Source organism: Hyaena hyaena, unplaced genomic scaffold (genome assembly GCF_003009895.1).
Source record: "Hyaena hyaena isolate Hyena2069 unplaced genomic scaffold, ASM300989v1 scaffold_1001, whole genome shotgun sequence".
In the NCBI taxonomy this organism is placed as follows: domain Eukaryota; kingdom Metazoa; phylum Chordata; class Mammalia; order Carnivora; family Hyaenidae; genus Hyaena; species Hyaena hyaena.
In genome coordinates this window covers 187,829-201,656 of record NW_024081634.1, presented here as the reverse complement: position 1 = coordinate 201,656, position 13,828 = coordinate 187,829, and the positions used below count along the sequence as shown (strand labels likewise).

Sequence of the window (13,828 nt, the reverse complement as noted above, 5' to 3'; positions counted from 1 at the left end):
ACCCAAGCACCCCAACACTTTAATTTTTTTAAATGCTTATTTTTGAGAGAGAGAATCCCAAACAGACCCTGTGCTGTCAGTGCAGAGCTGGATGCAGAGCTCGAACTCCCAAACCATGAGATCATGACCTGAGTCGAAGCCAAGAGCCCAACAGTCAACCAACAGCCACCCAGGCACCTCTTGTCCACACTTTTAATGTGTTCTTTGGTGATCCTATTTGAGATATTTATTCATTCACTACACTGCTTATGAACAATATTAAATTCTTATTTGCATAACTTAACATGTTTCGCATTAACGGCCCCATCTAAGTATCTTCAAATTTTGAGTTGATTTTCAGAGATCCAGCTTATTTACTTTGATTGTAGCCTATGATAATCAGCTTGTTCTCATCAGTCCACTCGTACCAGTGGACAGCGCCTTCCATTTCATCATTATCACAGGGGATGCTTGGTGTTGTCATCTTTATTTCTACCCTTGGAGTGTGGTGCAGCTGGTTAATAATTCTACCTCTCAGTTCATGGCACCTTCCCTTCGCAGGCATTGAGATCCTTCTCTTGGTTTCTTGATTTCTTTCCACCTTCATTCCCCACTCTCATCTCCTCTCCTTCTCCCCCATTGGAAAGCATTCTCATGTATTGAATGAATATTCTTTTGGTTTTTTAATTCTATGTGTTGGAATATTCTATGTGTTTTTAAGTATTATTACTTTGCATGCCTGGTATTTTAATTTACATAAACGGTTTTGTTCCACAGATCGCATGGTGTTTCTTAATGTTTTCCCAACACACGTTGTTTTTCATTTCTGTCCGGGTTACTGTGTGTATATCCAGTCCATCACTTCTTTCATTCTTTTGTTCTTTCTTTGTTTCAGCAAGTTTTTTAATGTTCATTTTTATTTTTGAGAAAGATAGAGACATGAATGGGGTAGGGGTAGAGAGAGGAGACCCAGAACCTGAAGCACACTCCAGCCTCTGAGCTGTCAGCACAAACCCGACATGGTGCTTGAACCCACAAACAGTGAGATCGTGACCTGAGCCAAAGTTGGACGCTTAGCTGATTGAGCCCCCAAGGCGCCCCTCCAGTCCATCACTTCTAACTGCTACAAAGTTGTCCGTGCCAGACACCTGCCACACCTGTCCCAGTTGTCTCACTGGGCTTCCATTTCCCTGTACCTTAGTAACTGCCGTGAGCAGTTTGAAAATATACAACCAGGGGAATTCTTGAAAGAATGTTTCCCAGCAAGATGCCCTTGGCCCATCATACTTTCCCAATCTAGGGAAGTTCTGCTTTTCAGCAAAGTCCTGGTTCTCTGTGATGAAATACAGTCACGTGTCTGACACTGTCACCATCCCCTGGCATTACAAAGCACTCCTAAGTGTGTCAGGCATGGTGCTTGGTGCCTCCACTGTGCTGAAACAACCCTGTGAGTAGGAACTCCTTGTGTCATTTTAGAGAAAAGGAAACCAAGGCTCAAAGACATGAAATAAGAACCCCTGTGTTCTTAGCTTCTCTGTCGTGGGGGTGGGTCAAGGGATACAGTGCTGAGCAAAAGCCACATTTTTGCTCTCAGGGAACTCAGTGTCTGCGGCAGGAGTCACGTTTTCATAATAAAACCCATGAAATGAATGTGTAGTGATAGATGGAGGTCAGCGCTGTGAAGAAATGGGGTCAGTAACAGTGGTTACTGTGGAAATAACAGACGGGGCTACTCAGATCTTTCCCATCTTTTTCTAGTATCAGTCCATCTTTGTGTCTTTTTCCTTTCCTTCTCTGAGCTACCTGCTTTCTTAGTCCCAATTATATTTGGTGTAATCACTCTAGATTTTACAATATGTTATGTATTTTGCATTACATAACACAATCACACAGCGCACACATGTTTTATATAACACACATGTTCAGTTACTTCCAAGTTTAGGATTATCAGTTTTCACATGCCAACTTGCCAATCTATTTCTGGGGTTTTATTTTTATTTAAAAAGAAACTTTTAAAAATATTTTCAAAAACTTTTTAAAATGTTTATTTATTTTTGAGAGAGATTGAGAGAGATACACACAGAATCCAAAGCAGGCTCCAGGTTCTGAGCTGTCAGTGCAGAGCCCCATGCGGGGCTCAAACTCATGAGCCATGAGATCATGACCTGAGCTGAAGTTGGACTTTCAACCAACTGAGCCATCCAGGTGCCTTATGATGAGAACTTGAAAGATTTTACTCTCTTAGCAACTTTCAAATGTGCCTGATACAGTATTATTAACTATAGTCACCATGCTGTACGTTACCTCCCCAGGACTTATTTATTTTGCACCTGGAAGTTTGTACATTTTGATCACCTTCACCCATTACTTCTACCCCCCTCTCCCCGGCCCCCCACTTCTGGCAACCACGAATCTATTCTCTGTATCTATGTGCTTGTTTTGTGTGTGTTTCTGTTTTTGTTTTAGGTTCCAAATATACGTGAGATCATCTAGTATTTTGTCTGACTCATTTCCTTGGCATAATGTACTCAAGTTCCATCCATGTTGTTCCAAGGCTGGGTTCTTTTTTTCATGGCTGGGTAACATTCCACTGTATACGTTTACCACGTCTTCTTTATCCATTCCTCCATCAGTGGGTACTTAGGTTGTTTTTGTGTCTTGGCTGTTGCAAATAATGTGCAATAAGCACAGAGGTGCATACATCTTTTTGAGTTAGTGTTTTCATTTTCTTTGGATAGTACTCAGAAGTAGAATCAATGGATTGTATGGTATTTTTTATTTTAATGTTTCTGGGAGTCTCCGTACTGTTTCCATAGTGACTGCAACAGTTTACATTCCTACCAACAGTGTACAAGAATATTTTTCTGGGATTTTAACGGTGGGATTTGGGGAGGGAAAAATAGCTGGTAACAAACTCAGACAGTACCAAATGTATACAAAGATCAAGCAGCTTCCTTCCCACTCTCATTCTAATCCAGAATTCCATAGTTTGCCCCCTTCCAAACATTTTCTGTAGCCAGCTTTTCTTCGATTCTTCTAGAGGTACATATTCATACCTCTACATTTGTACATATGTTTATCATTGTTGTCCTTCTTTTTACAAAACTGGAGGTAATTCTTTGCACAAGTTTTGCCCAAGCACAAAGATTTTTACCCACATTCTCACACACACACACAGAGAAAAGAATTAAAGAAAAGATTTAAAATAAAAAATCTGTGCACATAACGCCTGAGTAGTACAACTGGGATCAGAACCTGACTAGTACAGTTGGAACCCTGTGTGTACCTTGTCTGTTGATTTCCTTTCCCTCCCTAGAGTCAAGTTACCACGTGGTGTGTACTTAATTGTTTATTCACTCCTCCTTTTACCTCCTGCTCCCAAATATAGGGTTGTTTTATTATAGATGGACATTTGCGTTATTTCTAACTTTTGGCCATTATAAATAAAGCTGTTGTGCACATCCTTGTACATGTCTTATGGTGAACATATGTACCGCTTTTCTTTGTTATTTACCTAAGAGTTAGATGTGTTTTTGCTTTACTAGATACTGGCAAATAGTGTTCCAAAATGCTTATACCAGTTTATTTTCCCACCAGCAATGTATGAAAATTCTATTTGCTTCAGATCCTTGCTAACACTGGTAGTGTCTTGTTGATTTCACCCATTCTGATATATGCAGTCTTATCTCCTTGTGGTTTTCATTTTTATTTCTCTGAGACAGATTACGTTGAGTACCTTTTCATATATTTATTGGCTATTAGAAATTCATTTTGGAAGTGTCTTTGCAAGTCTTTTGCCATTTAAAAATTGATTTGTCTTTTTAATTTTTTAGAGTCTTTATATGTCCTAGATATAAATTCTTTGTCAGAGATACATTTGTTTCATAAGTAAATTTCCATTCTGATACAATTCTTTGTCAGATAAATGCATTACAAATAGCGTTCCAGTCTGTGTCTTACTTTTATGTCTGTGTCTTGTTTTTTCATACTCTTACTGGTATCTTTTTAAAAACTTTTATAAGTTTATTTATCTTGAGAGAGTACAAGTGTCAGAGGAGAGACAGAGAGAGAGAGAGAGAGAGAGAGAAAGAGAAAGAGGGAGAGATTCCCAAGCAGGCTCCACACTGATTACATGGGGCTCGTTCCCATGAATTGTGAGATCATGATCTGAGCCAAGACTGAGAGTCAGATGCTCAACTGACTGAGCCACCCAGGTGCCCTGCTTACTGGTATCTTTTAGAAAACAGAAGTATCTATTTTTAATGTAATTAAATTAATTTTTTCATTATGTTTGTGGCTTTTATGTGTTTTAAAGAAATTCTTCCTTATTCCTAGGTCATACTTCTGTTTTAGAGTTTTGATTTTCCATTGAAATGAGATCCATTTGGAAGTGAATTTTATGTGAAGTACTCAATTTTATATTTCTCCATATGGATATCAAGTTATTCCATTACTATTTATTGAGTGGTCTGTCTTTTCTTCCCTGATTTACACTGCCAGCTGTTGATATGTTAAGTTTCCCATAGATGAAAGCTGTTTTTGGCTCCTCTTTGTGTGTTTCTCTCTATTTTCTACATAAATGGCAGCCATACTATGAACACTTTGTATTATTGTTTTTGCATTTACTATTTGTCTTAGAGATTCTTCCACAGTACATATGGATCTACCTCTATTTTATCCACTTTCTTAGTTGTAAGGGATTCCATCGTACATATATATCACTTAATTGAATACAGATCCTATAAATTATACATCACCCCATTATTTTATACACTGAAATGGAAAAACATTGCTAAACTATGATGCAGTACTTTCTTGACATTCTTGACTGAGTCATGAATCATACCAGCCTTTTATTTTTTTTAATGTGTGTTTTCAGAGGACATCTGCAATTCTTCCTGCCACACTTGTGCTGCTTGGCTTATGATAAGCAATTTTATTTTTGCATATATCTTAATAATAAAAGCTAATACTGCTTTATCTTCATATGGATATCTTCCTACTGGAGGTCCCATGAGAAGACGGGTTGTTGCTTTGTAGGAAAATACTGAATTGCATGTGTTCAATGTTATTACAGATATTTGTTTCACTAATATCAAATATATGCCCTGCATGTCTTTGCATCTTTTTTTGTGATAATTTTTCTTGTCAGTGTTAAGTCATACCATCACTTTTTAAAGACATTTTAAATGACAATTACCATGTATGCCACCAATGCCCATAAACCATGGGAAGGACCATCAGTATGAACAGCTAATTCCCAGTCTGGTAATGCCAGCTTTACCATGAGTGCTATTAGCTAATAGCAATTGTAAAATGCTGAGCCTTGATTTCAGACATGTTAAAGGCGAGGAAAAATGGACATCTTAGAATCTATGAAATATGGTAGCATAATTTATGTGACCAGTGTCCTGTTGATCAGGACAAACATAAGAACTGTTATTACCAAATTGAATGAGACGAGACAGTTAAATTTGGGAATCTTAAGAATGTAGGCTTTCTTCAAGGAATTTATGCCATAGACATATCCTTTAGTTCACATGAAGACATATCTTCAAGGATAGATATTTATTGTAGCTCACAAGAATGTGAAAGGAGAAAGTTCATGTCTTCCTTTGAGTCATAGCAACTGGATTGTGACCGTTTGTTGGGATGGAGAAGAGCCAGGGAGAAGGTTTTTCATGCATATTTGTTGGAGGTGATGAAGGGTAGAATCTAGAGTTCAATTTTGGACATGGTAACTTAAGCTCAAGTTATCAAGTAGCTAGGTAGATCTACAAGTCTGGAATTCAAGGGAGAGTCTGGAATTTAAGTCATACATTCTGGTGTTTAACACAACATGCCTTTAAAGTCAAGGGTTTGAACGAAGCTATTAAGAGAAGACATAAAGATACTGATGAAAAGAAGGTGAGGACTAAGACCTGAGGTAGACCTGCATTGAGAAGAAAGAGAGAGAAAAAGGAATCCGCCAAGAAGTCTGAGACATAGCAGCCTGTTAGGTAGAAAGAAAAACAAGAGGGCTTGGTGAACCAGAAGCCAGGTGAAGAACCTGGAAGCAGTGACCAGTTCTGGCTAATCCTGCCCACAGGGCCAGAGAGGTGAGGTCCAAGGACTGACACTTGGATTTGGCAACATGAAGGTCCTTGGGGAAATGGATGTCCTGGAGGGGGACATGTTTGTTTTAGATGGGAGATACAATGACGTATTTCTGAGCTGATGGAATTTTCCAGAGGAAAGGGAAAATTGGTTGCTAAAATATTCAAAAGATTTCCCAAGCTTTACTTTTGTCATGGCTCTGCTTCTGAGAGAGACAGCACTGGCAAGCAGTGACACATGGCCATATAAAGGTGACAGAAGTAGAGTACATCCATCTCTCTACTCCACTGTGTCACAGAATGCTGCACAAGATTTGTATATACCCCCCTTCATAACCTTCTCTCCCCCTGTTCTCTCGAATCCGTGACATTCAGACCTTCATTCCCCCGATTCCCCACTGAAATATGCTTGTCAAGATCACCTAGGACCTCCATTTGCCATTTCCAATAGTCTGTTCTTGGGGCTCCCTTCAGTGTAATGTTCTTTCTCACGCACTCAGAATCCACTCAGGACCCTCTTCCTCACTTGGTCAGCTGGGCTGGGACTTGCCTATAAGGGGAGCATCTTCACTGTAGTTGTCAGCTCCCTGTGTTGGTCTAAACTGTCTCCATTCTGGTCCCATTGTGCGCTTGGCCCAAACAATTGGACCAAACTGGATGGAATCACAAAGTCCCAAGCCTTGAGGTTAGGTCAATGGGGAGACCTTGGTTTTGAGGCCGTTCTTGGTACAAGGGCAATGTATCTGTAGCATTTTCTTGTTCTCTAGGGAAGGGGCAGCAAACCTTCCCTGTGAAGCCAGGTATCTACTTGTCACTGCCTTTGTAGCACAGAAACGTTAGTAGGCTTCAGTAGGCAGCACATAAATGCATGAATGCATATATTCCAATAAAACTTTTTAAAAAACAGGAAGCAGCCTGAAGTTTGAGACCTGCCTTGTCCCCCTTCCCCCCATCCCTGCCCCCCCGCTTCCAACCTTCCTGTCAAGTTATTTCACAAAGGGAAATGAAGTGTGATTTTTCTAAAAGTGACTCATTCTGGCTCCTCCTGGGTACTTCCCTATTGAATTTTCTGGACCATTTGTTAAAAAAATTTTTTTAATGTTTTTATTTATTTTTGAGAGAGAGAGAGACAGCATGAGCAGGGGAGGGTCAGAGAGAGAGGGAGACACAGAATCCAAAGACAGGCTCCAGGCTCTGTGCTGTTAGCACAGAGCCTTGACACAGGGCTCGAACCCACAAACCATGAGATCATGACCTGAGCCAAAGTCGGATGCTTAACCGACTGAGCCACCCAGGCGCCCCTGGACCACTTGTTTAATAATACATGCTAAGATTTCTCTTTAGGATTGATTTCATATATACCAAGCTGTATTCCCCAGGATACTGGTATAATGATCCTGTCTTTTTCCCAAGTTTTTATTCTCCACAATTCCAGCATTGAGCATTGAATGTAGTTCCATGGTCCCGTCTACAGTCATATTAATGTCACCTTCATGCTCTGCGTGGTGGTACATATTGAATTTGTTTACCACTATTACTGTTAAAAATGTTTATTTATAAAAGCAATAACAGTTGTTATTTGTTGGATGCTTGAACAAGATGAGGTTATGGGTGCTTTCCACAGGTTATCTAATTTAAGCCTTACACTGACCCTGTGAGCAGTAACTATCACTGCATTTAATCTTAGACATACATGACAGGTAGGTGTTCTTGTAGTTGTTTTATTCTTATCTTTAGGGTTTCTTTTTTAACTGTGTTTTTTAAATTTTAAGATCATTCTTATTAAAATTTTAAAAAGAATAGAGTGCTAGCTGCCTTTTTGTCAATGTTAAATACATACTGTTTTCATATTTGACCAGGACTGATATCCCCTACCCATTTTAGAGCAAACCTCAGAAAATTCTAGACTTCATTTCCCCCCCCATGGTATTCTTTGAATGTCTGCATATCAGTTCTGTTAGTTTAGAGGCCAGCATTGAGGAGATCAGGGGACAAAGGAACATTTTCTCTGTGGTGTCAGCACAACGCATGAAGATTAGCATCAGTTTTTTTTTTTTTTAAATCAAAATAATTCAAATATGGCAAATAAGTCCCCTAGGTTATTTTCACAGCCCCTTTCTCTAAACAACATCTTATTAAGATGGAGACTCATTGAACAAATATGTAGTAAACCTGATACAACAGCGTACAGCGCTCTGTGTAGGGGACGAAGATGGTCTTCATGGAGTGTACAGATTTGCAAGAGGTAGAGAATTAAAGAAACATTTGTAAGAAGATGTGATGGACATTTTATCTAAACATGGAAGTACAGGGGGCTGCAGTAACATGTAACACAAGCACTTAACCTTGTGAAGAGGGCTCATTTTCTGTAATGGCATTAAAATTGAGATTGAAGGGTTTATATTACTTCAGAAAGAGAGGGCATGTCTTAGTCTACTCTGGTTGCCATCTCAGAATACCACAGACTAAGCAACTTAAACACCAGAGTTTATTTTCTCACAGTTTTGGAGACTGGAAGTTCAAGATCAAAGTGCCAGCAGGGTTACTGACTGGTCAAGTCTCCCCGTTGACATTCACATCAGTGTGTCCTCCTAGAGCCTTGTGTGTGTGCGGAGGGAGTGGGGAGCTCTTGCTCTAATGTCTCTTCCACTCATAAGGGCACCAGTCCTGTTGGATTAGGACCTAACCTTTTGACCTCATTTGACCTTAATTACCTTCTTAAAAGCTTTAGCTCCAAAAGTGGTCACATTGAAGGTTAGGGCTTCGACATGTAAATGTTGGGGGCAGACACATTTCAGTCCATTAACAGGGGAGGAGAGAGTGTTCTGGGTAGGTGGAATAGTTAGGAAGCCAAGTAGAGGCAGAAATGTGAGGAGGAGTTGAAACGGGTCAGTGTGGTGTGAGCAAGGGGTGCCTAGAGTGTGAGGGCCGTGCTGAAGTCGTAGGTGGAAGGAAGTGAGGCCCCGCTTTGAACTCTCTCAAGGGTAAGAAATCTTGGGTCCTTAACTTACTTTTTCAAGTTTTGATAATACAAAAAGAGCCCTGGATTAAGAGCATAAGATCTAGAGCTTAATAACTGACCTTGGGCAAATCATTTGTTTGGAGCCTAAAAAATAGGATTCATAACCATTTATATCTTGGATTGTTTGATTATATAAGGTAAGACTTGTGCAACATCTTAGAAACCAAAGACTGTATAATTATTGAAGTTTTATTTTTTATTTCTTTATTTTTTTTATTGTTCACCAAACCAACTAGTTTTTCCTACAAAAAGGTCATGAATTTGTGACTCACATGTTCAAGGCCTTGCACGGACCGCTGGCCCTCTCCTTATCTCTTGCAGAGCCCTTCAATCCAAAGTTCTTTACCATTTTCACCTCTAAAACAAATTAGGCTCCTTTAGGGATTAAAAAAGCCATGGAACTGTGTTTGAAAAATGTCTCTATTATTCCCAGTTATCTTATTTCTTCTGTCCCACATTTGTCTTGCTTAAACAGAATTTTTCAGGGCGCATGGGTGGCTCAGCTGGTTAAGCATCCGACTTCAGTTCAGGTCATGATCTCACACTTCGTGGGCTCAAGCCCCACATCAGGCTCTGTGCTGGCAGCTCAGAGCCTGGAGCCTGCTTCAGATTGTGTGTGTCTCTCTCTACCCCTCCCCCACCTGATCTCTGTCTCTCAAAAATAAGTAAGTGTTAAAAAACAGAATTTTTCTCAAGTTTCCACACTGCTACTGTGCTTCTGTGCCTTCCACTCCACAGCGACTAATAGTACCTTTCTCAGCTTGAAAAGCACTTCCTGCTATCGTTCACGGAACCTCTGAAATCCTGTCTTTTTATACACTGATTTTTTGATTGGTTCTGAAGTAGTAATTTTCACTGGAACATGTCACTTTATTTTCCATTACACCCAAGTGTCTTGTTATTTTGTGCAAAATATACATGTATTGAATACCTTTACATATATATTTATCTGTGAGGTATAATATAAAGTAATGAGTGTTTTTTGGTACACATCAGAATTTTAACCTAAGTCAGTGTGGTCCCTTGAGAAGTTATCTACTTTACACTTATGAGGTTTTATATTCTCCATTTTCCATGGCCCTTATTTTTTTAAAGCCATTTTTAATTCCTTATATATTGAAATAATCCAGGAAACTAGCAAAAATAATTAAAAAAAAAAAAAAAAACCAAACACTGTTCATAAGGAAGTGAAACTTGGTGAAACTAACTACTTATCAGAAGTGGTCCTTCATATCTTCTCTTTATTTATGTGGCTTTTGCTTTATTTGAATAGAAGCCTGACCTTGTCATCAGAGAAGTATGTATACTGCCATTTAATTAATATTATAAAAGAACTTATTCTTAATTGCAGCAGTAGCACAGAATTTAAATTGCTTTCCAGGATAGAAGGGAGAATTCAGAGAAAATAAAGATTCCTGAGGGTAGAAACAAACCCAGTCCCAAAGCTCCCTTCCTGATACAGTTAGCTTTTATTTATTTTCACTCTTGAAGCAATGTGACCATTTGCAATAATGTCACAGAGGTCTTTTCATGAGAAGGCGATCGATATAAGTAATCATTTGAGGATGAAGGTGTAAGCTGTGCTCGACACTAGTACTTGAAGTACTTGTAAAAAACATGAATTGACTTTGCTTAAATTTCAGAAAATAAAATGTTAGTACACATACCTACATTTTCTCACATTGGAAAATTCTAGTCTATAATTTACCTGCTTGCCAAGAATAAAAGTGTTCCTTAAAGGTTTACTGAGTTTTTTTTTCCAGAAATAGATTTAACACATAAGATTATTCCATTTTCCATCTGTGCTTTCTATACCACCACCTAGTGGAATAAATGCAAGTTCACCCATCATTTCAAATCAGGGGAAGGAAATGAATAAGATGAAAATCAACTCACAACAGTATTTCCATGATGATGAGTTACTGCTTTTAGTATAACGCAGATTGTGAAAAATACATGAGTTCAGAGAGAAGAAAGCCCAGACATTTATGTGTTCTCCAATAAAATGCTTAGCTGTTTGCCCACAAATAAGCTATTTCATTCAGAAACAATAGAAGGTAGATAAATGACTGAAGAAGTGTCCTATAGATCGTATCTAAGTTAGGGTGGGAAGCTTCTCTTCATTACTCAGTATGAGGGTTCATAAATTTTTTTTAAAAAATTAAGCTTCAAAGCTCCTCTATGATGAAAGTCTCATTGCTTTACTTTACTGATAGGTAAAAAAAAAGTGTAGAGATAAGATAGTCAGTTTTTATCAAAGCTGGGAAGAAAGGCAGGTTTGTATTATCATTCTGAAGTTTTTTCTCCCAAACATTGAAATTTTAAAAAAGGCAAATGAAATTTTAAGGCTCTTCGTTCTTTATTGGTAGGTGAGTCCTGTTCAGCCCCGACTAAGAACAAATCCAAACAAGTAAAAAACCAAAACTTGTTGTTGCTTGCTGACTCTGGCCATCCAAACCTCTCTTGGTCTCATATTCACATGGAATATAAATGGAATCATCTTCACATTTTCTGAGGGTTGCATGCCTTTTAGATGGCATCAGTGTGTACATATACAGATACCTTTTAAATACCCATGAATATTTTACCTACCTGATTTTTGATGATCTGGACATAAGTAGTGAGTGAGGGCCCTTGGACCAGAAGGTAATAGAAGGGAGATCTAATGAAATTCAGAAAAAAAAAAACAAAAAAAAAAACCCAGACCCGCTTTTAGCTAGTTCATCAAACAAAACAAAAGCCACAAAATCAGCTGGAGTTGAGTCTCTTCTTATTCTGTCTATGACAGAATCTTACCACCGTCTAGTCAGACCAGACTCTGGTGAAGACTATACACAAGCGCTTTATATCCCAAGACTGTAATAGGCCTGGGCTTGTGTTCTTATTTCCAGTGGTCTAGAACCGCATAGAAAAGCCCAGTGACCTTTTTTTTTTTTTTTTTTGACTTTATAATACATAGTCCTTAAGACTTTCAGTCTTTCAATTTTCCTCCTTAGTAAACAACTGGCAGTAGTTACTTATGAAAGCTGTGTTTATGCTGGAGACATTTATATGGTTTTGCGTTGCTGGCTTATGATTTTCCAGTGTTTGTGGAAAGACCATTTTCTACCTTTGTCATTCATGTTATAAATTCCTGAGTCCTTCATTCCCTGGCTTTTGAGGGGAGGGTATTTATCTCTTCCGGTATCTTTTCCTTTAAAGAAGCTCTACTCTTGCTGTCTGTTACCTGTGACAGGTATGGAAATGGCACACTCACTTGTACTCACCACCTGCTAGAGGCTCTGGCATGTCCTGAAGGAGCAGTAGTCAGTGAATCTAAAAAAAAAGCAAATATTAACATGTTCTCTCCAAAGACTAATCTCCAAATCATGTCTAGGTTCTTCCCCTTTTCAATTCCCAGTCAGTGCAGTGTTGCAAGGTGTTAGATAGCTAGTTGTCCAAATGGTACTTCTCCTCTTAAAACCCTGCTCACAAAAATTTTTTTTTTGACAAATTGGCTTTTTTTTTTTTTTTTTTTTTTTAAAATCTTGACTCAGAAAGCAAAGCAAAATGAAACTTCATTCTTTGTGTTTTCTTCTTAAAAGACCATCTGGCTTCGTGTAACTCAACTTTAGAAGGAACAGCTCCTGCACGGAGATGGCCCCTTTGGGAGATAGTTACAGATCTATTCTAGACTTTACAACTGGTATCTACATTTAAATTAACAGTTGTGTGTACTTTCATTTTATTGCAGCCTTCCCTTGGACTCAAGAAGCCTACCAAAGCCCTGCTTTTTGTAATCATGAGCCCAGTGGGATCTTACTTTTCAAGAGAAACCTTTAAGCCTGTGTCCCTATGGGTCAATCCAAAGTACGTCAGAGCCTGGAAAGGTGGGACTGGGGACTGCAAGATGGGAGGGTAAGTAAATCTGTGTCTCTGTCTAAAGGAAAGAGGCCCTCACTACCATTGAGGTATTTCCATCTCACATCATTCCAAGTACATATATTAATATTCAATTTGAAATGCTCTTTTTTGCTTTGTATTTACTCTTCAGTGGTAAATGGTGGGAGTTTAAAGGCTAAACCTGTGACCCTTTGTAAGGGAGAACCTCTGAATGTTACACGAAGGCAAGAACTGGAAGAAGGCACTAAAGCAGGAATAACATGCGTGCTCTGAATGCAGTGTCCCTGGAGGCCGTGTCTCTGGCGGCAGGTGGCCAGGTGGCCTTAAAGAGCATGCGGCTCTGGGGCCGAGGCTCTCAGTTGGCTCCGTGGAGTCCTGTCTGGGGAAGGTGCCCGCTCCACTCAAGTGCTGTCTTCATTGCCACAGATTGTATCCATACCTGCTGCCAGCTGGCCAAGGGACAGCCCTGCTTTGGCTCTGTCAGGCTGGTCTCATTGGCCATATGTAGCTGGCTGGAAATAAAAGAGCATTTGAAAAGTGTTAGACAATTTCAGGGGTGGACTTGGCCATGACATGAGAATGCCCCTCTGGGTGAACGAGAATAGCCGGATTAACCAGTGTGGGCTCTTCCTTTGTGTGCATCAAGTGCTGATGTGTATCACAGACGCAGGGAGCAGCGGTCCCAGGCGGCGACTTGGTGGCAACTTCTGGACTATAGGGAAACATGTAGATTCTGGGAGCCCTTGGAGCATTCAGTGACGTGCTGCTGGGATGTGAGAGATGTTGACAGTTGGCTTTGAACCTTCTGTAGCCTTCTCCTCTCCCCTCCCCTCCCCTCCCCTCCCCTCCC

At 39.5% G+C, this 13,828-nt stretch overlaps 1 protein-coding gene across 4 annotated transcripts in view; it reads left to right on the top strand.

The window, feature by feature from the left end:
• BCAT1 (branched chain amino acid transaminase 1) overlaps positions 1-13,828 on the top strand; it is a 103,932-nt gene that overhangs the window by 60,032 nt on the left and 30,072 nt on the right. For all 4 annotated transcript variants that reach the window (XM_039221713.1, XM_039221715.1, XM_039221714.1 and 1 more), the window contains one exon: positions 12,830-12,993. In XM_039221713.1, coding sequence (XP_039077644.1) covers positions 12,830-12,993 — 164 coding nt within the window. The remainder of the gene's footprint in view (positions 1-12,829; positions 12,994-13,828) is intronic.